The 27,166-nt window shown below is 46.8% G+C and overlaps 1 protein-coding gene across 1 annotated transcript; it reads right to left on the bottom strand.

Moving 5' to 3' along the window:
* Nucleotides 1-3,220: 3,220 nt before the first annotated feature.
* Nucleotides 3,221-20,577, bottom strand: LOC146337879 (gilatoxin-like). Its single transcript, XM_084815414.1, has 5 exons — nucleotides 20,523-20,577; nucleotides 18,269-18,422; nucleotides 9,109-9,383; nucleotides 7,316-7,455; nucleotides 3,221-3,367 (listed from the first exon to the last, which is right to left on the bottom strand). The coding sequence occupies exons 1-5, from the start codon at nucleotides 20,575-20,577 to the stop codon at nucleotides 3,221-3,223; spliced, it is 771 nt and encodes a 256-aa protein (XP_084671540.1).
* Between the last annotated feature and the right edge of the window lie 6,589 nt (nucleotides 20,578-27,166).

Raw genomic sequence — 27,166 nt, 5'->3', positions numbered from 1 at the left:
TTGACTTTACTCCAGACCTTTAGAAAACAGCCATATGAGGGAGTGTCTGAAGAGATGAAATAGTGGTTCTGTTTTGAAGAGGCACCTGCATTCCAAGCAGGGTAGCCACAAAAGATGACCCTATTTACCTATAATATGCATTTCCTGATTTATTAGGTGGATGCAAATCCAAAAAAATGGATGCAAATTTAGAAATCATTACCATTTAAATAGAAATATAAGGCATTTCACCATAGTGGGAGAGACTGTGACATGGTGTCCTGTATTCCTTGCTGAGTCTGCTGTCCAGGCGCTAAATGTTGATGGGCAACTTCAAGGCCTCTCCTGCTCTCCCTTCTTATGGTTCTTCATCTTTAAACCAGACTTGGACCAGACAACCCTTCAAATAGACCAGGGTGGCAGAAACTCAGGCCAAGGGGCCCAATCTGGATCTCCAGGGTTCCCCAAATGACCTCACCCCCTTTCCCCCAACCACCAAGCTTCGATGGTTTCCTGGCCTTGTGCAGTTTTCCCCCATTCAAAAAGGTTGAAATCCCTCTCCTAAGGCTTCATTACTGGCAGGAAGAACTTTACGCTAAAATGTGTTGGAATTTTTTTACGTTTTTGCTCCGCCAGTTTTTGCCTTTGGCCCCAGCCACCACTGGAATGCGGCACCTGAGAGCTTATCCAAACTGGAATTCAGCTGGTGGGCTGAACGAGGTTCATCACCCCTGAAATAGAAGATGCTTTCAAACAGAGGACTGTCCTCTGGCAGCCCTTCAAATAGAGGATTATCCTCTTCAAAGTAGGATACATGCAGCCACCCTAATTCCAAAATGAAAATTATTCTCATGATGATGATGAAGATAATAATATTTGCATGCAACCAAACTTCTGTTTTGGGAAACATCCATACAATCCTGCCTGCTCCGGCAAAAGGGCAGCAACTCCAATGACATTGCAGAATGTGGAAACTGAAGCCTGGTCGCGACACAGGCAGCAGAATGAGGTGATAGATGCCCCAGGTAGTTAAGTGGTCTGTACCACTTCAGAGCACAGGTAGAGGGTACCACTTTTGCCTTGATGTAAAACATCCTCAGCCAAAAAGCCACCAAAAACCCTTTAAGGAGATAAGAACATCAGAAGAACCATGCTGGATCAGACCAAGGGTCCATCTAGTGCAGCATTCTGTTCACACAGTGGCCACCAGCTGCCCTCCGGAAACCCACAAGCAGGACATAAGTGCCACAGCATCCTCCTGCCCATGTTCCCCAGCAACTGGTGCACATAGGCATTCTGCTTCTGATACTGGAGGTAGCATAGAGGCATCAGGACTAGTAGCCACATAATGGAGAAGGGTAGTGGCTCAGCCTGCCATCAGCTGTCCTAGTTTTCTGGTTACGCACATACAGTCTCCCCACTGCCACCTAGGTAGGGATGGCGGAGAATTCCTCCACGGACTCCAGTGAGGCTGGTTTCTTTAGAATCTGGTCCCCCGGACTATGTGGCGGAACGGCCTCCCTCCCCCCCACCACCCCGCAGAATCCCCCCAGGATGGACCTACCTGGTGGCGGGTGCAGCGGCGGCAGCAGCTCCAGTGGTGGCTCCAGCGGCGAATGAAGTGGCGGTGGCTCCGGCGACTGCTGGGCTGCTGCAGCTGCAAATGGCGGCCATCGTAGCGGCCGCCATTTGCGTCCCTACGCTAGGCCGTGATAGGCTACATATGTATTTACGTAGCCTATCACGGCTAAAGCAGGGACGCAAATGGCATCTCCTACGCCATTTGTGTTCCCACTTTAGCCGTGATAGGCTATGTAAATATTTACGTAGCCTATCACGGGCTAGTGTAGGGACGCAAACAGAGTCCCCTACGCAGGACACCATTAGCGTCCACAGCAGTCCAGCAGCGGGTGGAGGCCCTGCTGTGGGTTGGCCCGGCTGGCGGCTCCGTTGAGTGGCCGCGGGGTGGAGCCGGCCAGGCAGGATTCCGGGGGGGGGGGGAGGAACGGATCGCCTCCCCCCATATGCGGACCCCAGCGGATCCAGGTAAATGGGGTTTCGTACACCCCTACACCTAGGGGCGTGTTCAGACTTGGCCCCGCTGACTTAAGGCTCAACGCCCCTGAGCTAAGCCCTCCTCTTCATGACATAACTCCTGAGGGAAGGGGCTGGCCCTCTGCTCTGGTGTATGGAAGATGACTAACCAGCCATTCTTCCTTCATCAAGCTTCTATTCTTAAAGGTCAGATCAAGCCCCACATGGATTGACGCTGGTAGAGGGGAAAGGCCCTCTTTACATTCAATTGCCAGTACTGTCAAGCACACAGGATAACAAAACAAGAGGTAGATGCTTCAAGTATTTATTTATTATTTATTTATTTATTCCATTTTTATACTGTCCCACTGCTGAAATGATGAGATTTTAGAAATGCTGGAGTCTCTTTTATTTTCCTTTTCCGGTTGTTAGCTTTCAGAGCTGGGAATTCACACAGAAACCACTGTGTAATCCCAAGATTCCTCATGCTAAGGTGGGCCTTGGCCATCCTGAGATTCTAGTCATACATGAGCAAGACCATAAACCCATGCTCTTTCACTTGGGAATAGGTCTCTCATTCCATTTAGTGAGACTTACTTTGAAGTAAACATGCATCCTATCAGGATTTAAGGTTGCAATAACATGGAGCTTTTCTACACCAGGCTGTTAATCCCTTGTATCTAGTTTGGTTTTGTCGCAGAATTGAGATCTAAGCTCAACACAAACCTCTAGGTGGTGCTGTGCTATAGCAGAATTACACAATTGCACAACTACCAAAACAAATTCTTTCGCTTCCATTTTCGCCATTCTATATTCTATAGGGAAATGCATTTCTTTTGCTTCCAGAAATAATACTCCATTTTCCCCATTCTCTTTTTTATGTGCTCTTAAAAACTGGAGGGTCATCGCATTGTCTAAAGAATCTCTAAACCACCATGAGTAAGGAATGATGAGCGCACAATAAATGCCTCATGTAGAAAAGCTCATCGTGTCTCACAGTCCCACCCTGTGCACATGTACTCCAAAGTGAGTCCCACTGTGTTCGTGATTCTCAGTGCCAGGAAGAAATGTGCCTAGATTTGTGGCCTAAGGCATGATCAAAAAGAGACATTGGGTAGTACGTTCCCACCCCACGCCCCTCCATTGATGTGACTCAAGCGATTTCTACTGGTAAGCCATTCTCGGAGGGACCGGGTCCATCTGCACTTTACTGAATAATACTCTGGATCCAGTTGAGATAGCTGTGGACCTTGGTATACACAGTGGGCGTCAGTATCTGAGCACAAGGGAAGCCCCCTACAGATACAATCCCCTGGAGTTCTCCACCACAGACAAGGGGTCCACCAGAATCACCCTATTGAGAAAACAGAACACACTATGAATTTCTAGTTATGGCTTGGACAATTATTGTTATCTGGCTTGGACATATAGCTAACCCAGGTTTAACCCATGGGTTGTTGAATTCTGGATTGTCATGATGTGAGATGGTAGCCATGCTAAGAAACCATGGTTTGTTAACCTCAAGCAAACCAGGATGGGATTCATGTTTTGGTATTGGTTTGTGAACTCTAGGTAGTTCAAATCATAGATCATTTTTACCTGTGAATCCAGAACTGTGGGCTGTTCATGGGCTATTTCTCTGGGCTACAGAGAGGCCTGAGAAGGACGGTCAAAAAAACCCAGCTACCCTGCATGTCAGTACTGCAGAGCTACAAAGGCATTCGGGAATCGGGATACAGGGAGGGAACAAGCAGAGGAGGAGGAAAAGAAGCAACACAAGGTGTTCAGTCACTCTCGACCACCTGGGGGAGGGGCTGTTAATTTTATTATTTTGTTTTTGGCAGACCTGGGGGTTCCCACCCACACTGCTAATCCTTCCCCCTCATGCATGGATGGTGCTCTTTTGGCTACATAAGAATTGGCACTCAGATAATACATTTGCTACTAGTTTATCAGGTCTTTCTTCTACATTAGTCTGGTTTCTATTGTGGTATATGTATATATGTACCGTGAAGGAAGGTTTATATGCGCAGAAGTCTATACAGTACATTGTAGACAGGACACGATACAACTGTGTGTCATGAACCGGACATTGTCATTCCAATGCTTCATGAAGCTTGTTTGGTTTTTAAAAACCATTTAGTAGTTCCCATCTCCCCTCCTTTTTCCAAAACAGCCAGATTAATTAGTCCAGCAATTTTCTAGATCCTGTTCAGGGTTAAGAGCTGTTGTTCAGTCTCCACCTGAATACAACACCTCCTTCCCATGTGTAGTACTCGTAAGCATGTCTATTTCCCTCTTTGGGACTGTCTCTTATAACAGGAGAATTAGGGTGCCACCATCAGGTGAAGAAGGGGGAGACAAGCTCTTTTTTGCTGAGAGCAATAGATTTCAACTAGAGCGTCTGCAAGTATCCAGAAGTAAGGGCACTTGTTTATTTCAGGGCAAGAAAATAAACGGCTTCTAATAGCTCCTGAGGAAAGAAGGGAGCCTTCCGAAATGTGTCGAGCACAATAAATTTTGTTTGCTTGAGCACCAGAGCTTGTCTCCCCCTTCTTCACTGTTATTCATGGTGTTCCTTCCCTCTCCACCTTTGCCAAAGTCAGGTGGCCAGGTGGCCTACTTTACAGAAGACAGTCGTCCATTTGAAGTGTTGTCAGAGGACAGTCCTCCGTCTGAAAGTTTCCTCCGTTTGAACGGCTGCAGTCCAAGTCCAGTTTAAACATACGGAACCATAAGAAGGGAAGGCAGCCAGGCCTCAAAGTTGCCCCTCCAGAGTTAGCACCTAAACAGCAGACTGAGCAGGCACACAGCTCACCTGGTCAGTCTTCCCCAGTATAGTGAGATGTCCTTCTGCTTAAATTGCAGTTGGTATTTCCAAATCTACATCTATACTATACATAGGTGTAGTATACAGTCAGGGCCAGAAATATTGGAACAAGGATAACTGTTTTGGCAGTTCGCCTCTGTATGCCACCACATTGAAGTTGAAAGGAAGCACACCCAGATGGGAGTGAAGTCAGGACTTTCAGCTGTAATTCTAGGGGTTTGACAAAAGTGGGGCACTAACCATTCAGGAAGGACAGCCAGTGGCATGCACACACACCCATCGTTGGTGGTTCATAAGTAATGGAACAAACCAACATCATTTCAAACTTAAGGATCGCCTTTAATACCTGGATGAAAATCCTTTGCAGTCAAGGATGGCCTGAAGTCTGGAACCCATGGACATGACCAAATGCAGAGTTTCCTCCCTCGAGATGCTTTGCCAGGCCTTTACTGCAGCTGCCTTCAGCTGCTGCTTGTTTGTGGGTCTTTCTGCCTTCAGTCTTGTCTTCAGTAAGTGAAAAGCATGCTCTATTGGGTTGAGATCAGGTGACGGACTTGGCCACTGAAGAACATCCTACTTCTTTGCCTTGAGAAACTCTTGGGTAGCTTTTGCTGTATGTTTTGGGTCATTGTCCATCTGCAATATGAAGCGGCATCCTATCAGTTTGGCAGCATTCAGTTGAATCTGAGCAGAAAGTATAGCCCTATACACTTCAGAATTCATCCTGCTGCTTTTATCAGCAGTCAGGTCATCAATAAACATCAGTGACCCGGTTCCATTGGCAGCCATACATGCCCATGCCATAACACTGCCTCCACCATGTTTGACAGATGATGTGGTATGCTTTGGATCATGAGCTGTTCCTTTCCTTCTCCATACTTTTCTCTTCCCATCATTCTGGTACAAGTTAATCTTGGTTTCATCAGTCCAAAGAATCTTATTCCAGAACTGGGCCGGTTTTTTTAGGTGTTTGCTGGCAAAGGCTAATCTGGACTTCCGGTTCTTGAGCGTTACCAATGGTTTGAGCCTTGTTGTGAAGCCTCTGTATTTACCTTCATAAAGCTGTCTCTTGACTGTAGATGTTGACAATCACATGCCTACCTCTGCAAGAGCGTTCTTGACCTGGCTAGATGTTGTGAAAGGGTTCCTCTTCACCATGAGCAGAATTCTGCGGTCATCCACTTTAGTTGTCTTCCGTGGTCTGCCAGGCCTTTTGCTGTTGCTGAGCTTGCCAGTTAATTCCTTCTTTTTCAGGATGTTCCAAACTGTTGTGCTGGCCACTCCCAATGTTTTTGCTATCTCTTTGATGGGTTTATTTTGTTTCCTCAGCCTAATGATGGCCTCCTTCACTCACATGGACACCTCTTTGGACCTCATGTTGGAGGTTCCAGTGAACAGCTACCAAATGCAAATGTAACACTCAGAACCACCTCCAGGCCTTTCATCTGCTTGATTGGTCATGGGGTACCCAGGAAACAGGCCACACCTGGCCATGCAGCTGCTTGTCAGCCATTCATTCCATTACTTATGAGCCACCAACGATGGGTGTGTGTGTATGCCACTGGCTGTCCTTCCTGGATGGTTAGTGCCCCACTTTTGTCAAACCCCTTGAATTACAGCTAAAAGTCCTGACTTCGCTCCCATCTGGGTGTGTTTCCTTTCAACTTCAATGTGTACAGAGGCCAAGTGCCAAAACAGTTATCCTTGTTCCAATATTTCTTGCCCTGACTGTATGTTACTATGCTTTATGTATACTGTGTATATGTATAGCATATATTATTAAGCTGAAATATGTACAATGCTAGTATACAATTAGCATAGTACACTTGTTGTTTATTCGCTCAGTCACTTCCGACTCTTCGTGACTTCATGGACCAGCCCACGCCAGAGCTTCCTGTCGGCCGTCGCCACTCCCGACTCCCCAAGGTCGAGTCCGTCACCTCAAGAATATCATCCATCCATCTTGCCCTTGGTTGGCCCCTCTTCCTTTTGCCTTCCACTCTCCCTGGCATCAGCATCTTCTCCAGGGTATCCTGTCTTCTCTTTATGTGGCCAAAGTACTTTGGTTTTGCCTTTAATATCATTCCCTCAAGTGAGCAGTCTGGCTTTATTTCCTGGAGTGTGGACTGGTTTGATCTTCTCGCAGTCCAAGGCACACTCAGAATTTTCCTCCAGCACCGCCATTCAAGCATAGCACACTAATTTACCATATTATGTACTATGCTATATTAGGCATTTTAATTTACATAGAAATTAGCACATGCCCATTGGTGTCCTCTTTTGCCTCTTTGGGGGAGATGCATCTTATCTTTTCTGTTCATGCAGAAGGGCCAGGCCTGGACCACTATAGCTCAGCCGGAATTCTGGGCTTGATGAGTCACCAGCTCAACATCTTGGCCCACGTTGCTTTCATGGCTCTGGGAGCCGACCGCCCTTCCTTGGGAATCCTGCCCACAGGGGAAAACTCCTTACCCAACATGAATCTTTGCCTCCTTCCAGGACTCCTGCACATATCATGTCATCAGTCATTCCCCATGATGGGTAAGCAAATTCACACATGAGTTTATGGAATATTTTGATGTTAACACAATGAGGAACTATGGAATAAGCCACTGAAAACCAAAAAGAAAGGCAAGATGGTCTAGTAAGATGCTTGCAAGGGATCAGTTTTACTGTGTCTGGGAGGAACCGTTTGAAGAAATCTGGCACTGTGAAATGCTACTTCCAGGATTTGGGGGAATTTCATGCAAGGCCTGCCAAGTGGGCCAACTGAGCCTGCAAGAGGAAAGGCATGCAGACCAGAAACCCTCATGTGCTTTCTCCTGTGTTTTCAGGCACCCTGTGCGAAGAGTGCCTTGTTGGAGAACTGGGGCCTTTGCCTGTTTTGGTGAAATGACAAATGCCTGACCTATTCTGGTGGCCTGGTGTCCTTCTTTACAGAGGGCAGTCCTCCATTTCAAGGTGTTCCCTGTTTGAAGGGCTGTCCAGTCCAAGTCTGATTCAAAGATAAAGAGCCCTAAGAAGCAGGAGCCAGAAGGGGCCCTGAAGTTGCCCATCAACTATTAACATCTGGACAGCAGATTGAGCAAGGCACACAGGTCACTTGGTCACAATCGTTCCTATTATCATGTGATATTTTGTGCTTCTGTTGAAATTACAATAATTCTTTCTAAATACGCTCCTAAACATGTAAATCTGCATGGGCAGATTTAATGCAGATCGTGTCCTCTTTTTTTTCTTTTTCAGTGAGGTGTTTCCCCTTTTCGGCAATGTACATGGGGCCACCCTATTGACTTTGCAATCATGTATTGCTGGCAATGGTACATGTGTGCCCCAGAAGAGGCATGGGCATTAGCACAGTCTCCTCAGAACTGACATTATAAACAAAACAAAAAAATCTGAACAAAACTGGCAGGCCCTCCTATGAAGAGAAAGGGATGGTGCATTCTTCGTGGTGCTTACACCACAGAATACTCATTCCCAATTAAAAAACTGTCCTTCATCTGCAAAGGATCCCAGGGCAGTGCACATAATGTCATAAAGACAACAACAAAAGCAACAACAAAAATAAGATTATGAAATGAGAGGCAGTAAAGCAAATCAAGCAGCAAACCAACGCATGCATTTTTCAAGAAACATTTAAAATGTAAAATGCCTAATATAAAAGCAATGTTTTGATTTGGTGTGGAAAACAAAGCACGATTTTATACAGTTATAAAAGGGAGGGAGACAGAGACAGCACCTGCTAACATGCCAGCTTGGCTCCTGTAACCTTGGCTCCTGCTAACCTGCCAGCTTGGGCCCAGTGTGAACATGCCTCCTTTGCGCCCATGACGTTAGCGAGCTGTGGTCCTCAGTGTGGTACCCTGGCCACCAAGGTTCACATGGAGACCTCTACTGGTGCCTGCCAGGCTCCCTGCCCCTCCTGGCTTTTATTTCATTGCTTAAGATTTTTAAAGATGAAACAACAAGACTGCTATGCTGCAATGTGAAGTGCTGCCCGCCAACTCCACCTGTATTTGGGTTCAAAAGCGTGGACTTCTGTTTTGCAGTCTCCCCAAATTCCAAAAGTGCCCACCATCCCAAAATCTTTGTGGACCCCTTGGGTGAGGGGAAGGCAACACCTCAGAAAGTTCTTTCCATGTATGGGGCAGGGATCATCCAACCCACCCATTTCTAGCACCACACAGTGAGGCCCTAAGCCTGGTCTGGATTCTGGCAAATGTCTCAATGTGCAGACAACCATGTGCGGCCATGGTTCTTACCTTGAGGAGATGTGATTGTGCCCCAACCCATTACAGTGCAATCTGTTCCGATAGAGGCAGGGGTGGTGGGCAGGCTGAGGGGGAGAATGCGCTCGTTGTAGTCAACGGGACTGTCCAATTTCATCAGCATGATGTCAGTTCTGTTGGAGCAGCTGCTTCTGTTAGTGGTGCTGGTGGTATCAGGGTAGCACATGGCGCTCACACTGACTCTGAACTGTTCATCTCCTCTTAGCACTTCTCTGTTGTACATTCCAAGCCTTATCTGAAAGCCACCACTACAAGAAACACAGCAAAGATCTCAGAGGTCTCTCAACACCAGGCCCAAATTGTTAGATAAGAAGTTCTTGCTTTTGGTTGAAAGAAAGAAAGGATGCCAGGCAGACAGCAGTGGATCCAACACGATTTTATTGATCGTTTTGCAAAACGGGTGCGGAGCAGTCTGGACCCCGAAGCACGTGTGCAAAATCCTTTTATACCTTATTACTTCTATTGTTCTCGCCAGTAACCAATGAAACAGTCAGCACATCAGCTTACCAAGCCAATAGCCAATAAACAGCCAGTACACCAGCTTACCAAGCCGTTAGTCATGAGCGCGTCAGTATGGTTCCCTTCTTGCTCCGCCTACATTTTTCCCGCCACTCGGGCTTCTACGTAACTGAGGCGCCAACTGGTTATGGAGTCTCTTTGTCTAACAATTCCCTCCTTTAAGTCTTTACTCACGTCTTAAAGCGTCTTAAAACAGAGCCTCTTTATTGGTACAATAAAGCAAGAGCATCTGTTTTGACAGAGCGGTTTCAATTAATCGCTGGGATAAGCCTCTGACACAGGGGATAACGCAGCAACCAAATAGTACTAAGACTCCGGCCATTACTGCAAGCGAGATAAGGATCGAGGCCACTAGGTGTTTCCATTTTCCAAACCATCTTTCCAACCAGGCAGTCACAGGGTTGTTAATTCCTGAATTCTCGGCTAATTCCTCGGATAAGGCAGTGAGGCCCCGTAAGGCCCTCGTTACTGTGCCGTCTGGAGCAGTGTTGTTAGGGATGAAGGTGCAACATCGCCCACCTAACATAATACAAACCCCTCCTTTTTCTGCTAACATCATATCAAGAACACGCCGATTTTCCCAGGCCATTTGGCTAGTGGCATCTAGCTGCTCAGCCAATCCGTTTACAGCATCACGGGTGTAGTTTATAAACCTTTGTTGATTATAATAAATGTAATTGATCCAATCTACATTTTTGTTAATTGTCACCCACCAAAACAAGGTAGACTCAAATCCTGCAGCGATTTGATTCCTCCCTTTGAATTCATTTGGTACTCCCCGCGGCACCCCTATAGAGTCAATGTATATTTGATCATCAAAAGGGGTTACCAACCGCTTCCGTCAGGGTTGGCTAGTTCTTTCTGCTGGATGATATGCAATTGAAAAGGGGACCGCCATTTGGACTAATCCACAAGTTCCGGACCAATTAGAGGGCAACACTTCATATAACTCTAGACCTCCACAGTACCACCAGAGATCAGCCCATGGGATTGGAAGGGAATTATTCCTAAAGCGGGTGGAATTAACACATTTTATTTTGCTTGTCAAGTTCCCCAATTGCTCCCCCATCCCTGTAAGGTCCCGGTGTATGCATCCAGTATGGTTTCTTTGTTGCAAAAAAACTATGGAAGGTCTAACACGATTCTTTAATTTGAGAGGAGGGTATAGCTTATTGAGAGTCTGGCACTCCTCTTCCCCCCATGCATCAGGGTGTTGGAACAAGTGGATTATACAGGTGAGGAGGGAGGGAGTGTCACATCCTAGAAGAAAAGGCATCACTTTCGCTACCGATCTTCCTGCGGCACAAACAAAACAGTCAGACTTATTTAAGGATTTGTCAGTATACTTTACCCATTCTAACCACACATTGTCAATTTCCTCTGTTATTGGGATTCCTAACCTGGCTTTCCAGGGACGCTTCTCTCCCTCTGGGATTTGCACCAAAGGTGGTTTGGGAATTTGCACTAGAGGTGGTTTGGGAGGCGCAGGTGTGGCGTTTTGGGGTTTTATTTTAAAGCTGTCAAGCCTAAACCCTTGAGGCATCACCACCCATGTTAATATTTCTTTGACTAGCATTATCAACACCACCCACAATACTTGCTTCATATTACAGGTTTTTTGTAATTCGAACCCGAGCTTTTCCCAGATGTTGTGACTTATATATTACAGGCGATTGTGGCTCCTGGGTGGCTTCTTCGCCTGTGTTCCTGGCAGCTTCCAGGGAGGTGTCAGGGAGCAGAGGACCGTTGCCCGTGTCCTCCTGTTCTTTCCGGGTGACAGGAGGAAGCAGGGGTCGTCTGAATGGCTTCAACCGACGGCAATGTGTCCATTTGCTAGAACTTACAAGTTTTACACATGAATGACTGATTGGTCCCACTAGGTAGGATCCTTCCCACCCCTCCTTTAAAGCTTCTTTATTCCACTGTTTCAGCAATACTTCATCTCCCGGTTGGAAAAGATGGATGGGAGCATCTAGCGGCAATCTCTGGAATGGGACAGAGTAGGCTTGTAGCTGTGAAAGAACAGACTGTAGAGAAGTTAACTGGCCCCTTAACATTTGATCTCCCATTTCCCATTTGACCTCCTCCCTCCTTCCACAGGGTACCCGAGGCGGGAATCCAAACATTAGCTCGAAGGGGGACAGCTTTATGTCTTTTTTTGGCATTTTTCGAAGCTTTGTCAAAGCTATTGGCAGAGCTTCAACCCAAGTGAGTCTTACCCCTTGCTGGAGCTTGGTTAGAGTCTCCTTGAGACTCCGATTGGTTCTTTCAACTTGCCCACTCGCCTGGGGTCTCCAGGGGCAGTGTAAGTGCCACTCTACCCCCAGGGCTCGAGCCAACCCTTGCATAACAGCTGAGGTGAAATGTGAGCCCTGGTCAGATTCTATAACTTCAGGCAAGGAGAACCGGGGCACCACCTCCTGTAACAACTTAGCAACTACAGTTTTTGCCTGACAGTTTCTGCATGGGAACGCTTCTACCCACCCCATCATTTGACACACTATTACAAGCAAATACCTGTAACCCCTGCACGGTGGCATTTCAGCAAAATCAATCTGTACCCTCTGGAAGGGATAGTACACCCATGGTTGCCCTCCTTTTGGTGGAGGGGGTGCCCTGGGGGAGTTAGTTTTCTGACAGACGTCGCAGGTTGTGGCTAGTCGATGGGCGCGTACAGTTAGGCCAGGAGAGACAAATAGCATCTTGCAATAGTCAATCATGGCTGATGTCCCAGGGTGTCCAAGAGAATGATGCACTTGTTCCAGGATAGCTCCCTGCAGGGTCTGCGGGAGTAGCAGTCTTCCATCCGTCATTTGGATCCATCCATCGTCACGGGGACTCACTTTGTGTTCTTGTGCCATTTGCAACTCACAGGGGGAGTATATGGGGCACTCTTCCCTTCTGGGTAGGACAAGGAATGTTCCTTGGATTCCTTCCCTGGCTGCTCTCTTCGCGGCCTCATCAGCTCTTTGATTTCCTTGCTTCCACTTTTCCTCCTTTTCCCTTCCATGGGCTCGGACGTGGATAACAGCCACTTGTAAGGGTAACTGAAGGGCATCTAAGAGGTCCACAATTAAGCCACCATTGGCAACTGGGGATCCATTTGCTGTGAGGAATCCCCTCTCTTTCTATAACTGCCCGTGAGCGTGTACAACGGCAAAAGCATTCTTACTGTCAGTGTAAATATTTTGCCTGCCTGTAAAGCTCTTGTCAGGGCCACCAGTTCAGCGGATTGGGCGGAGAAATGAGGAGGCAGTCGTTCTTCATGGACACTCTCACTCTGGGTGACAACAGCCGCCCCTGTGTAACGCTTTCCGTCTAGCATATAACTGGACCCATCTACAAACAAATCTTCGGCTCCCTCTAGTGGTTCATCTTCAAGATCTGGCCGACCCTTGGTATCTAAATCCAGCACTTCAAGACAATCATGATCTGGGAGCCCCGACCCACGTGTGGCCTGTATTGCTGGTAACAGGGTGGCGATATTGAAGCTAGAGCAGGCCTTGAAAGTGAGGCTTTCATTCATTAGCAAGCCTATTTCATATCGGGAATGCCGAGCCGGGTTAAGGAATTTGCTTCCTCCCCCTGACCTTAGGATTTGTGGCACCCCATGTGGCACCCAGACTTCGATGGTCCCTCCCATTGTCATCTTTTCAGCTTCTGTACAGATTAAGGCCGTCGCTGCTACTGCTCTCAAGCAACTTGGCCATCCTCGTGCAACAACATCAAGGACTTTGGAGTAGTAGCCCACTGGCCTTCAGGAAGGGCCCATCTGTTGGCAGAGTACTCCCAAGGCTACGCCCTTATTCTCATGCACGTAGAGTCTAAACGGTCAACTGGGATTTGGCATGGCGAGGGCCGGTGGTGACACAAGGGCAGCTTTAAGGCTGAGGAGAGACTTATTTCTTTAGTCCATTTCCATTTGTCTAATTTGTCTTTTTGCAGTGCCTCATATAATGGCCGTGCTATTTCCCCATAGTCGGCTATCTATAGCCAACAGAATCCGGTTAATCCCAGGTAGGCCCTTAGCTCGCGGGGGGACGTAGGGACAGGTGTGTCACAAATGACTTCAACTCTTTCTGATCCCAAGCTTCGGGTCCCCTTGGCTAGGTGGTAATCTAGGAATTTTACAGTTGGTTGAACTAACTGCACCTTCTCTCTTGACACCTTATAGCCCCCCTCTGCTAGATTATTAAGGAGGGAAATTGTCCCATTTAGGCACATGTCCTTAGCCTTGGCTGAAATCAGGAGGTCGTCACAGTACTGGAGGAGGTGCACCTCAAGGTGTTGATGGACCCAAGGCTCGAGGTCCCTTTGAAGTTGCTGGCCAAAAACGACTGGTGAAAGATTTAGCCCCTGAGGGATCACTGTCCAGGTTAGTTGAACCTTTGACTCACTCTCTGGGCTTTCCCACTCAAAAGCGAACAAAGGCCTCGAATCAGGGTGGAGCGGGATGCTAAAGAAAGCGTCTTTTAGGTCTATGACAGTGAACCATGCATGATCTCCTGGAATTCTTATGAGAAGGGTGTGTGGGTTAGGGACCACAGGGTGGGGGGCCTCGATTTGCTGGTTAATGAGGCGGAGGTCTTGCACAAGGCGAAAACCCTTGCCCCCCCCCTTTTGACACAGCGAGAATGGGCGTGTTGTAGGGGGACATTATCTCGATGAGTCGACCTTCCTCTCGGAGCTTCGTTATTACTGGTTGTAGACCCAGCTTCCCTTGATGGGAAAGGGGATATTGTTTCACATGGACTGGTTTCGCCCCCTCCTTGAGAATAATTTTGTACGGTGCTGCCAATTTGGCACGAGAGGCCCCTCCAACCCCGGCCCAAACCAGTGGATTGACTTTGTTTTCTATTAAGCACCAGTCTTCATTTGCCTCTGAGGTGGGTTCCTCTATGGCCCTAAGAAGGGCCATTTGATAGTTGCTGCTCTGTTGCTTGGGGAGCCGTACTTCCATTCTTCCATCAGGAGTGAAAGTGATCTCAATTTGGAGCTTAGTCAATAAGTCCCTCCCTAACAATGCCACCGGACAGGAGGGGGTACAGACAAACGCGTGCTCTAGGTGTGTTTCTCCAACTTTAGTAAACAAAGGACGAGAGAGGGGCACTTGCGTTGCCCTTCCCTCGACCCCCATTATGGTGGTAGTTCCCCCACTTCCCGTCGGTGGCTTGCTCAAGGGGAGTATGGACAAGGCAGCCCCTGTGTCTACAAGGGCATCGTAGGAGCGGCCCCCAACTTTAATTTTGACCATGGGGTCCCGTCTTGCCTTGGAGATGGCCAAGAGGGGGCCGGGCCCTGGTCTGTCCTAATCTCTTTCTTGTTCATACAACACTCTTCGTTCTTCCTCCTTGCTTTCTTTCTCTTTCTGTTTTAGGGCTTCACAGTCTTGCTTCCAGTGTCCAATCTTTCTACAAAAAGCGCACTGATCTTTTCCTAAGGGAGGCCCTTTTCTGTTCCCCTTTCCACCACCCTTCTTAATCCCTCCTTTTTCTGGTCTGAGAATGGCAGCAAGTAGTTTTGCTTGCCTCTTATCTTTTTCTTTCTCCTCCTCCTCCTCTCGTCTTTCATAAACTTTCTGGGCTACCTCAACCAGGACTCCCAAATCAGCCACCAGTCCTCCTTCGACGTTTTGTAACTTCTTTCTAATATCTTGGCAGCTATTTCCTACAAACTGCGTTGTGAGAATTCGTAAGTTATTTGGGTCGTTCAGGTCGATGTCAGTATATTTAGCAAAGGCTTCTCTCAGCCTTTGGAGGAAAACGGCGAGGGGTTCGCTTTTGTCCTGTTTTAACGTCAAAACCTTTTGCAGATTGGGGGCCCTTCGAGCGGCCTGTTTCATGCCCGCCAAGACAAGCCGAAAGTATTCGGCATGTAATTGCCTTTGCGCTGCCGTGGCCACTCCCCAGTCAGGCCTCCCAATGGGCAAAACCTCTGCCACCCGCTCTTCAGTCACCTGTGGGTTCTCCTCTCTAAATCTAGTTCGCGCCCCCGCAAGAATAGTCGGTTTCTGACTAAGGAAACAAGTGTTCAACAACATCTGTGTGTCGTCCCAGGTAGGATTGTGTGTGAGCCTCGCATTTTCCATTAAGGACAACAATGGGCCAGGGTCCTCCTCAAAGGGAGGATTGAACTGTTTCCAATTGTACAGATCAGACGTCGTAAAGGGGGCATAAACAAACATTGTCCCCTGAGGGTGTTGGGTGGTAGGATCGGGGCCTCTCTAATAGGGAAAGTTAATTTTACTGGTGGCTGAGGGTCCTTTCGTACATTGTAATTAGGCCCTCCTTTGGTTTCCCCCTCTTTATCAGGCACCTCTTCCTGAGTTCGAGGCCCCCAAGCACCCCTCATCTCTTTGAAATTTTTCTCGAGGGCATCCAAACGAACTTGGAGAGTGTCCTCAAACTCAGTCATAGACCCAGGGCCGGACCTTGGCTCACGGGGGGGGTCCATCTCGGGAATTTTTAATGGTTGCAACTCTTGGGCAGGCTCCCTTGGAGGAAATGGAGGCTGGGGCAGGCGTGGTCCGCCCGCGACAGCCGTCCCATAGGGAGGAGGAAGTAATCGATCCTCGGGGGCCGTAACTACCACCTTAGGTGTCCCTTTCCTCGTCAATTTTTTTCCAGTTATCACAGGGAGGGCCAAGGACATATATTTAACTACCCACGGGGCGGGCCTGCCACCGAGGGGCACGCAAGTTGCCCATGAATCAATATAGGGAAACTGGTCCCAACTTCCCCTCTGTGTTACTACTATACACACAGCAGATACCAGGGTTGGGTCAAAAGACCCCTCGGGTGGCCATTTGGGTTCTAATACCAGCCATTCCCAGGCACAAAGAAAGACAAGGCGATCCTTTGTCATTTTAGTTCCATAATCTTGTTTGAAATGTGACCAGTTGCGCAAACAACACTCCAAGGGCATATGGGACTCTTCCGAGGGCCTGGATTGGGACCCGCCCATGACAGTGGGATTTCACTCAACAAATCTCGCGCCTCGCCCTCCTCTGACCCGGCCCATTGCCAAGACAAGGAAATGCAGATCGGGGCTCCTCACTCGCTTCGCCCGTAGGCGTCTCACACATTCACAAACGAACCACCGTCCCGTGTGTGTCCCCTAAAGTAAGTTGTTTCACTTACCCCAAGGCCTCCTCTGTCCTGCCCACAGCCGCGTCCAGCTGCCTATTAATCCACTGCCGGTGCCAAAAAGGGGTGATCACGTCTCCCTCTCCCTCTGGCGTTGGTCCCCAAGCGCCTCCGCCGACGTGAGGAGAAGGCAGTGTAAAACAACCGCCTGTGGCCACTCCTCCTCTGCGGCCCCTCGGCTCAGTGCGAAGGGGACGCGCCCCGAAGCAGGATCCGAGTCACGGCACCAAATTGTTAGATAAAAAGTTCTTGCTTCTGGTTGAAAGAAAGAAAGGATGCCAGGCAGGCAGCAGTGGATCCAACACTATTTTATTGATCATTTTGCAAAACGGGTGCAGAGCAGTCTGGACCCCGAAGCACATGTGCAAAAACCTTTTATACCTTATTACTTCTATTGTTCTCGCCAGTAACCAATGAAACAGTCAGCACATCAGCTTACCAAGCCAATAGCCAATAAACAGCCAGTACACCAGCTTATCAAGCCGTTAGTCATGAGCGTGTCAGTATGGTTCCCTTCTTGCTCCACCTACATTTTTCCCGCCACTCGGGCTTCTACGTAACTGAGGCGCCAACCGGTTATGGAGTCTCTTTGTCTAACAAGATGGGCAAGTTGACTGCATTATTGTGTGGGATGGACATTTGTCCTGGCCTCTGTCCTGGAGGTGGTGTCATGGGACCCACCGCTGGACATGGCTGTTAATCTCCCCTTAAAGCAGGGGTGGGGAACCTCAGACTCAAGGGCCAAATCTGGCCTTCCAGAGGTCCCACACTGGTGCTCAGGGATTCCCCAGAAGGCCACCTGCCTTTTCCTCTAACCACCACTTTGTTGGGGTTTTCCTGGCTTTTGCACAGTTTTCATCCCGTTCTTAAAGGTAGAAATGACTCTCCTAAGGGTGAGTTCCCGGCAGTAACAGCTTTAAGCTACAACATGTTGGCATTTGGGGGGTATTTTAGTTCCACCTCCTTGGCCTCCGGCCCATCCCCCTTTGCTTTTGGCCCTGCCCACCACCGGAAAGTGGGCCCCAAGTGCTGCTCTGAAATTGCATTTGGACTGCAAGCTGAAAGAAGTTCACCACTCCTGTTGCAAAAAGATTTCAACTTAACCTTCACTGGTAAAGATACAATGTTTTTGGCAATGATTTCATGAGTGCCTTCATTTGGAAAAGTGCCGTCAGAATTGTTGACCCATGTAACTACTTGTCTGGGAAAGACCCTATCATCAGGACCTTGCATTCCTGTTGTGAGCCTGCCCCAGATCCGTACATGGGAAAGTTGTACGGAAAAGTACTTTGATGTAACTTTTCCACATGAAAAAGCAAAGCACTGCACTCAGGGCGGGGTGGGGGGGCGGGAATCCTTTCAAACCACACACCATGATCGCTAAAGGTAAGATTGATAGAACCTGAAACATTTCACAAGACCTGAGGTTGGATTCTAAACATATTCAATGGCACTTTAGAATCCCTCACCTTTTGAAGCAATGAGCAGCACTCATCACCCAGTACTGGTTAAGCAATACTCCACAGCAGAAGGTCCCTTTGGAGTGATAGAGTAGCGTGAGCCAAGGATGCATATTCTTGTCGCATTCCTGGCCCCCAATGATCCGCTTACGGGATGCTGACACTGCAACACCAGCCAAGAAAGGTCACTGTCCAACTGGGATGGGCACCAATGCTCTACAACATAATACCTCCAAAATCACTCCCCTAAATGATCTTTTTCACTCTCCAAGGAGATGGGCCAAGAGAGCTTTCACATGTGGGTTTTCTATGTGATCATTTGGTGTTGAAGAACACAGATAAATGTAATACCTGCCTTTAGTTATTAAGGGCACAATCCTGTAATTAAGCAGAAATAAGTTCTAGAACTCCCAGCCCACCCCAGCCAACCAGGTAGGACTTTTTTTCTGTCTAAACATGCAGAGGATTCTGCCTTAAGGTCTTCAACTCAGAAAGCAAAATAGCCGTGTTGGCCATAAGCAAAATTCCAAAATTCATATTACTGGGGGAAGGAACCCTCAGAGAATCAAGTCCCATCTTCTGGTGGTATAAAATCCCCTTCTTCCAATTCAAGTTCCCATGGTTGAATGGCTACTCAATTTGCTATTGTCCAAATGGCACACAAAAAAAACGTAGCTACGTTGGTCATATGCAAAATCCTAAAATCCATATTAGTGTAATATGTTTATTTAGTGAATGTTTTTTGTTGAGTACAAAACCTTTATTAGGCAAACCAAGAACTGTATAAGCTTTTGAGATCTCCAGATCTGGCCAGGTATTCCAAAGAGCAGGGGGTGGGGGTGGGGGGAGAAGAAACCCTTAATTGATGTTGAAGTCTTGTTGTCTGCATCTGGGAGGAAGTTATTTGCAGGGAGGAAGTGTCTTTGCACACTTTGGGGTGATCTTTTGGTTGGCCTAATAAAGACGTTGCACCCATGGATGTCAAAACTCAAATGCCCCATTAGAAAGTCCCGTTGAAGCCACAGAGCAGGGTCAGTTGTGCCAACAGGCTGAAGGGCAGGCTGAAGAGACTTGCTTCAGGTGGCACCATATGGCGGAGGGGGGCAGGGAGGGAGGAATGATTGACTGACTGGTGCCGCAAGCAGCTTGAAAGAGTTGGTTCTAGCAGGCTGGTGGCAGGGGTGCCACCTGGGTCTTGCTTCATGAAGCAAAAAGCACAGACGCCATGAGAAGTCCCACATGAAGATCTGAAACATGTTTCAGCAAGCACTGTGCCAAGCTTTTCAACCTATTTATTTTTGAGCATTTGTTGTGGGAGAGGGGCAAAAAGGAACTGCACCCGGAAATTGTGGGAAGGGGTGAGAATTTTAGAGACATTTCTCTGGGTGCAGGTCTTCAGTGGTTATGCTATTGTAAGGATGTGGCTGAGGGGGTTCTGTGTGCTCTTTCTTTCGCCACTTTCCACCCTCCGGCCCTCAGTTCTGTCCGTGCATCCTCGCTGGGTGCTGGAGCTTCTTGGAAAGCTCCCTAGAGGACTTAGCCAGGAATTCCTCCCTTGGGCTTCTCGGTGCTGCTGCCTCTAAGTGCCTGGAAGCTGAGAGAGGAGTTGTTGTTGGCAATGTTAATAGGACTTTTAGTAACAAGAAAGCCTAACCGAAATGCCCCTCTCAGCTTTCAGGCACTCTGTAGGCAGCAGCACAGGGAAGCCCTAAGGGAGGAAGTCCTGGTTAAGTCCTCTGGAGGCTTTCCAAGGATTTCTGCTCAAACTGCTGGAGAGGTGGCAAGGACAGAACGGGGTGGGTGGGTGGAGGGATGTTAAAAGAAAGAGCACACACACACACCACTCTGCCACCCACTTACAGTAAGGTAAGCACTGAAGCCAGGCACCCTGAGAAATTTCTCCAACATTTTCAACATCCCAACGAAAGAGGCAGAAAAATGACTCCCTCTTTCACAGGGAAATGTAGAAATTGCAAAAGGGCAGGTTGGGTTTCAGCACAGCACTAGCTTCAGCACTGCTTTTTACACATCTGTCTAACACATGTCATGGACAACAGCCCATCTGCACCCAAAGAATGTGCAAGGAAGGGAACATCAGAATGTAACAGTCAGATTCAAATCTCTGTAGAGAGGTCTCTCTCTCTCTCTCTCTCTCACACACACACACACACACACAAGCAGCTGCTTCACAGCTCTCACACATGCAATTGCAGGTGGAATAAAAAATGATGCATATAGATTGTCCCCCCACCCACCATCCTACCAAAAGATGGCAGCAGCAGCAGCAGATAGAAAGGCAAGTATTTGGTGGGTTCCATAGCAGCGGATCTTCCTGGCAAAGTGTCCCTACAGTTGAAGTGGGGAGGAAGTTCAGCAATTAAGACAACGCAGAAAAAATTGTTGGTCTCAACTCCTTTTTTATATCCTTTGTGAGTGGGGTTGTCAGTCATCTCTGCCATTCTGGCACCACCTGTGAGAATGCATACAATCAATTACTCCCAGCACTTTAATTTTCCCACATCCTGGCAAACAGGAGAAACAGCATAGGTGGCTCTTGGCTTCTTGGTGACTATTTTCTCCAGCTTGTTTTGTGTTGGGTTGGATAAACCATCCCCACTTTTTTTCCTGGGATCAGATCCATTGCCTGTGGATCTACATCCTTGCTCTCTTCACATTTGGACCTGCCATTTCCTAAATGACAGGCATGCTGAATTTCTTATAGATCAGTTGTGCAATGCACTGACCAAGTTTAAAAAGCAGCTTTACTTCAAACTAGTACCTGTACTTCACCTTGATGTTCTGAATCTTCCACCCCTCCTGAAGAATGATTTAAAGAACCAAACCTGGGGCCAATCTTCATGGAAATGGAATGAGACACGCTTTCAGTTTTATCCAGATTTTCATAAGATCACTTTTGGTCTGCCTCAGGCTGGATCTATACTTACCACCTTTTTCCGCTTCCAATGAGGTTTCACCAACTGCCTTTCACACTATGCAGTAGCCGCCTCGAATTGGAACCGGAATTTCCCACTTCTGTGCTCCCGCTTTAAATACCCTAATATCCCGGTATTTCCCCTTAATGTGCTCCGATTTCCCACCTTCGCTACTATATCCAGTTGAAGTCCCCTCCCCCGCCTGTCCATATGCGGTGGTGTTTGTATTTCCTTCCTGTCCAATCACAGCTCTCGACGGCCCCATGTCTTCTTCCGGCTACCGATGGCATAGCTTCCTCAGCAGCCCCTGTTTCCTCAGCAACAAGCAAAGGGCTGGATGTGTGCATGCTTGTCTGATCTTGGAAGCTAAGCAAGGTTGGTCCTGGTCAGTAGTTGGATGGGAGACCACCTGGGAATCAGGCTTCCTGTACTGAGCAGGGGGTTGTTGTATCCCTTCAAATGAGATTAAGTTTTACCCCCTACTATCCCCCGCTCTGGATGGGGTTTTTTTTAAATTCAGGTGTTATCCTCGCAGAATCGGGGCTTCTCCACGATGGTTTTTTATTTTTCCTAATTGAGGCATGATCTTCGAAGATTCGAAGTTGTGAAGCTTCCATCTCCCCCATCCATTTATGAATGAGAACCATGGGTGCAAACCCTGAATGAGTGCAGCGAGCAACTACTTCAGAAAGGCAGGCTGCTTGCTATGAATGGGCGAAGAGGCTACAGCTGGAAAGGAAAGGAGGCCTCCAAAAACACTCTACTGAGAATGGGGAAAAAGACAGTGCTCAGGGGTCCAGGTCATAAGGGGAACCCAAACAGAGGGAATGGGTTGGGGGGAAGGGTGGCCCCACTCTTTGACAATGTCACCGCCAGGTCACAGCCACATCACACAGGCACTGCCAGGATTTAATGCAGGGGGAATGAGAGACATAGCAGGGGAATTGCTTGGGAGCCACTTTAAGTAAAAAAAACTGAGCAAAAGGAGTTTCTGAAAATGCAGCTTTTCCAGAGGGAAGCTGTAGGATGGCAGCAGATTAGTGACAACGCCATGTGTTGCAAAGAACCTCAAACTGCTCTCCCTCTGCCCTAAATCGCTCGTGTAGATTGGCTCCAGGTCATGGGACAATACATCCATAGGTTTCCTGAGGGACTGCAACTTAAATATCCAGCACTTTCCCCCCCATACCCCGATAGACAGAGCTGCATCATTAGGGTGGCATGAGGTTGCTCTAGCCCTGTCAGCTGTGGCTTTCATTGGTCTACACCACAAGGTTGGATTTTCCATACCTTCGGATATTCAGTCTGTGGGGTGCTGCCGCCTGACCAAGAAAACAAGATAGAAAAATACACAAAAATCCAGTGGCAGGAACTGGGTCTGGCAGTATCAGAACAGAAGGAAGAGAAATTTTGGGAACTCATCTCCTGGGATGTAAATGAGGTAACATCTACACTGGCAGTCTCAATCTCAGTCTCAACTTGGATTAATTAATTCCCTTAATATATTTGGTTTTATCTATTTATCTATCTATTTATTTATTTCTATACTGCCTAATAGCCAAAGCTCTCTGGGCAGTTCACAAAAATTAAAACCAAAGAGCGCACAATAAAACAATACAAAATATATAAAACATTAAAACCACAGTAAACAATACAATCAGAATAAAACCAGAATAAAACCTAGCAGTAGTGCAGGGATTTAAAATACAAATTTAAAACAGCAAAGCTAAAAGTCTAAAAAGCTAAAATGCTAAAATGCCTGGGAAAATAAAAAGGTCTTCACCTGGTTCCAGAATAGGTGCCAGGGAGCTCATTCCACAGCTGGGGTGCCACAGCAGAAAAAGCCCTCCTCCTAGTAGCCACCCGCCTCACTTGGGCAGGGGCTCACGGAGAAGGGCTGCGGAGGATGATCTTAAGGTCTGGGCAGGCACATATGGGAGGAGGCGATCCTTCAGGTAACCTGGCCCCAAGCTGTTAAGGGCTTTGAATGTTAATACCACTACCAGCACTTTGAATCAGGCCCAGAAATGGACTGGCAGCCAGTGCAGCTGGAAAAGTACTGAGCTCGTTGGCCAGGCCCTGTTAACAGTCTTGCTGCCCTATTTTGGACCAGCTGAAGTTTCCGGACCATTTTCAAAGGCAGCTCCACGTATAACGCATTGCAGTAATCCAGATGAGAAGTGATCAGAGCATGGATAACTGTAGCTAGGCTATCTCTGTCCAGATAAGGGCGTAGTTGGTATACCAGCCTGAGCTGATAAGAAGTGCTCTGTGCCACTGAGTTCCCCTGTGCCTCAAGTGACAGTTCTGGGTCCAAGAGCACCCCCAAACTACGAACGTGATCCTTTAGGGGGGTGCAACCACAAGGTACCTAATTTTTGCAATCACGTGAGGCCGGGGAGAAATAAAATCACCCTGATCTATTAGAGTGGCAACCAGTTACCTGCAGTGAGATAAAGACTCTTACCTCATACCTGCAATTAAAGAAAGCTCCTGGAGAAGACACACTTCTTCCAAAGCTCTACAAAGAATATTTAGAACAGTGGATGCCAATTCTTGCTGGTCCATTCACTAAAATAAAGAGCAGTGGACAAATGCCCCAGAGGTGGAAAATTAGTATTACTTCCCAATTTATAAGAAAGGTGACAGGAATGACCCACAAAATTACCAGCCGATCATTATGTTAGATGTTTCTTCACAAATATATGGATGGTATTTACTTAAAAAATTACTAAATTGGTTACAAATGATTCAAATTATATATGAAGGACAAGCTGGATTTAGAAGCAGTTACAGTACTGTAGCTCAACGCTTTCCACTAAATTACATAGTAAGGAAATATACTAAGAATATTAAGAAATACCCTTACGCAGTTTCTATTGATCTTTCAGATGCTTTTGATTCTATTTATAAAAACAGATTATGGGAACAGTTACAAAGCTCTAATATTGACGGTAGACTCCTGATATTGACAAAAGAATAATACAATAATACAGAAATGGGGGGTAGAGTTGGTCTGAATGGTTCTTTAACAGACGTTTTTAAAACAACATGGGGAGTAAAACAAGGATGCCTCTTGGCTCCATCCATTTCAGTATTTATGTTAATGATCTGGTGCCACCCTTAGTTCAAACAAACTCCCCTTCCCCAGCAATCATAAATAGATTTCTAATCTAATGTAGTCAGATGTGGTATTTATCTTGGTTCTGAAAAACCTTTTCAGTGCTTACTGTAAATGTGAAGATTTGTCAATAAATTATTCTAAGATTAAGATCAGGCGTTTTGGCAGTCATGGTCCTAGGCAAAGATGGATTTTGCACCAATACGTTGCTGAACAAACTCGTTTATTTATGGGTTCTTTTCAGTGATTCTCTCTCATGGAAAGGGCATAGGGAGGCAGCAAAACTGAAGGCACAGAAAACTATAGGGGCTTAATGAAGTCTTATTATAATAAGGGGGACAGTTGACCGAACCTGCCCCCAAAAAATTAACAGCAAAGTGATGATTGTTGTTGTTGTTTATTCGGTCAGTCGCTTCCAACTCTTCGTGACTTCATGGACCAGCCCACGCCAGAGCTTCCTGTTGGCCGTCGCCACCCCCAGCTCCCCCAAAGTCAAGTCTGTCACCTCCAGAATATCATCCATCCATCTTGCCAAAGTGATGATGCAAATGCTTTATAGGGCTGAAATCTGGGGGTTTGACAGCACCACTATGAATGTTCTAAAAATTGTGTAGAACATTGTTTTCTGAAAACTTTATTCCCTTCCCTCCAGAACTCCTACAGCTTTTCTGCATACAGAGTCTGGACGGCTGCCAACTAGGACAAGAATAGATTGTGCTCAGTTGAGGAATTTTAAAGGAATTGCTACTTTGCCAAACTGACCAAGAAAAATTCACAGCTTATTCTGAGCATTTCTGAGCAGATCAAAGAAAACAAAGGACAGAAAAGAATGTATACGTACGTATACATACACAATTTTTGAAGAAGGTTCTCTTAGTTTACATTTCAAACAAAGCTTTTATACAATGAATGACAAGGCACAACTTTGGCTAACACTGATGGGATACAGAACATTACAGAGGCGGGACAAGTTGTATTATACTTCTGATTGGTTTGTAACTGCCACATAGCAAAACAATAAGCCTGGTTGCCAGTGTGGTAAGCAGTTCTTACAGTTCTTATCTGGCTTTTCAGGTGGCATTGAAGCTGATGCACAAATATTTTCCCTTGACTCTGACATTGCTTTTTACCCAGACTTTGAGTCTGCATTCTTTGTTTACTTTCACTTTTCTGCATGCAAGATTAGTGAAACGCACGGTCAGTGTAAGCATCAGTCTGATTAATGGCTGTTGGAATTTTCTTCCACAATATGAACGTTTGCCAGCTATGTTTTACCTGGAAATGAATAAAAATCATTATTGGAAGTCAACGCTCCAAAATCATCTGCGGAGCTATTATTTTCCTGACCTGACCTCCATCTTTGATATGGATAAAAGGCAACTAAGGGACTGACTGTTTTGGATAAATTCTAGGACGGAACTGCAATTAATTCAGAGCTCTACATTTTTCCTGCAGTTTTCTGTTCTGAAAACAGAACATTTTAAAGCCAGCTATTTATTTAAACTGAGGCTTCCTTCCCTAAGAAACGCTTTTATTGAGCTGCGATTTCAAGTTATGCCAACTGCAGTTCTGGATGGACACTCTAAAAAGGTGCCATTTGATGTAGGTTATGTATCTGTGGCCAACATCAAGTGCAAAACATTGTACATTACATGCTAATCTGCCCCTGTATTCGGACCAAAGAGACAGAGATTCTTGAAACCCTTGCTAATTGATGGATGTAGCAACGCCCTTGTGGAAACAGTTCACTTTCTTTTGAGTGACATGAATTGCTATTTGACACCACAAAGTGGCTTTCTTTGCCTTGACAGCAAAAAAGATTAGGAAGAGAGAATGAGACAAAATTGCCATAAAGTGCCTTGGAGATTCAGAATGTTAAGTTAAAGCTGAGCTTGCAGATGGTAACTCATAATTCATCTGCATTATTTCATAATGTTGACATTTTTGTGCTTCTGTATATTCTTTTCTTTTGATGTATTTGCCATGGTCCTTGGCCAGTACAATAAACTTTGAGATTTAAAAATGAGCTCCATAATGAATTTTCTTAAATCTCCATGTTTAATTATCTCCCAGCCGGATTACAAAGGTCTGAGATGTTTCAGTCTCCTAACCTGGTTCCGTCTATAAACAGCTGCAGGCATGAAGCAAAATGTGGAACATAGCCCCTTGCTCTCTCCCAAAGCGGCCCCTCCAAAGCGGCAACACCCCTCTGGCAGTGCCCTTTGGGCAGGGCCCCTCCACAAGCACCATGCTGGAGCACTGCGCCCCAGGGCTGCTGAGTTCTTGAAATAGTCCTTGCAGAGTCCCTGTGGATTGGTAGAAAAAGTCTGGGTCTACAAAGCAAAGCAAAGACCCCACTTCCCATTTCTGGGAGAGGCATTGTCCCTGCTGTCATGGATGGACAATGATCAGGTTTCACTGCAAAAGGAGGATGAAGGTAATCCTCAGCTCCTTGCAGCTGACCTTCCCTCTCACCTCTTTTTTTTCACCGGTGTGTTTGTGTGTGTGTGTGTGTGTGTGTGAGTGATTTTGGGATGCGAACAGCTGGGGTGGGGAAGGGTTAATTCTCCTCTCCTAGAACACTGTGGTCCCAATCCAAATTGGGGCTGTACACACCTGCTCTAGAGTAAAAATAAATATTGGTCTCAGCTGCACACTTCATAATCAATGTAATGTGTAGTTTTACCCAAAGGCAAACCCTTGTCTGGAAGCATCCGTTGTCATACTTAGAGTAGACCCATTAATTTCAATATGTCCGCTCTAAGTACCAACCCAAAGAAATATAGGACAGTGGGCTCAGTAGGGGCCCCTAATTGGAATATACGGGTAAGAAAATTGGAGAGGAATGTAAGA

The sequence above is a fragment of the Heloderma suspectum genome, chromosome 10 (genome assembly GCF_057233095.1).
Source record: "Heloderma suspectum isolate Gila_16-S chromosome 10, 16-S_ref, whole genome shotgun sequence".
Lineage (NCBI taxonomy): Eukaryota > Metazoa > Chordata > Lepidosauria > Squamata > Helodermatidae > Heloderma > Heloderma suspectum.
This window is presented reverse-complemented; position numbering and strand designations above follow the sequence as displayed.

Excerpts from the sequence above, each read along its gene's own strand:
- LOC146337879 (XM_084815414.1), bottom strand. The coding sequence starts at position 20,577 with ATGGAACCCACCAAATACTTGCCTTTCTATCTGCTGCTGCTGCTGCCA. Across the intron at positions 18,423-20,522 it reads GCTGCTGCTGCCATCTTTTG|TGTCAGCATCCCGTAAGCGG; the intron begins GTAGGATGGTGG and ends CTGGTGTTGCAG. Across the intron at positions 9,384-18,268 it reads GCTGCTCATTGCTTCAAAAG|TGGTGGCTTTCAGATAAGGC; the intron begins GTGAGGGATTCT and ends TGTTTCTTGTAG.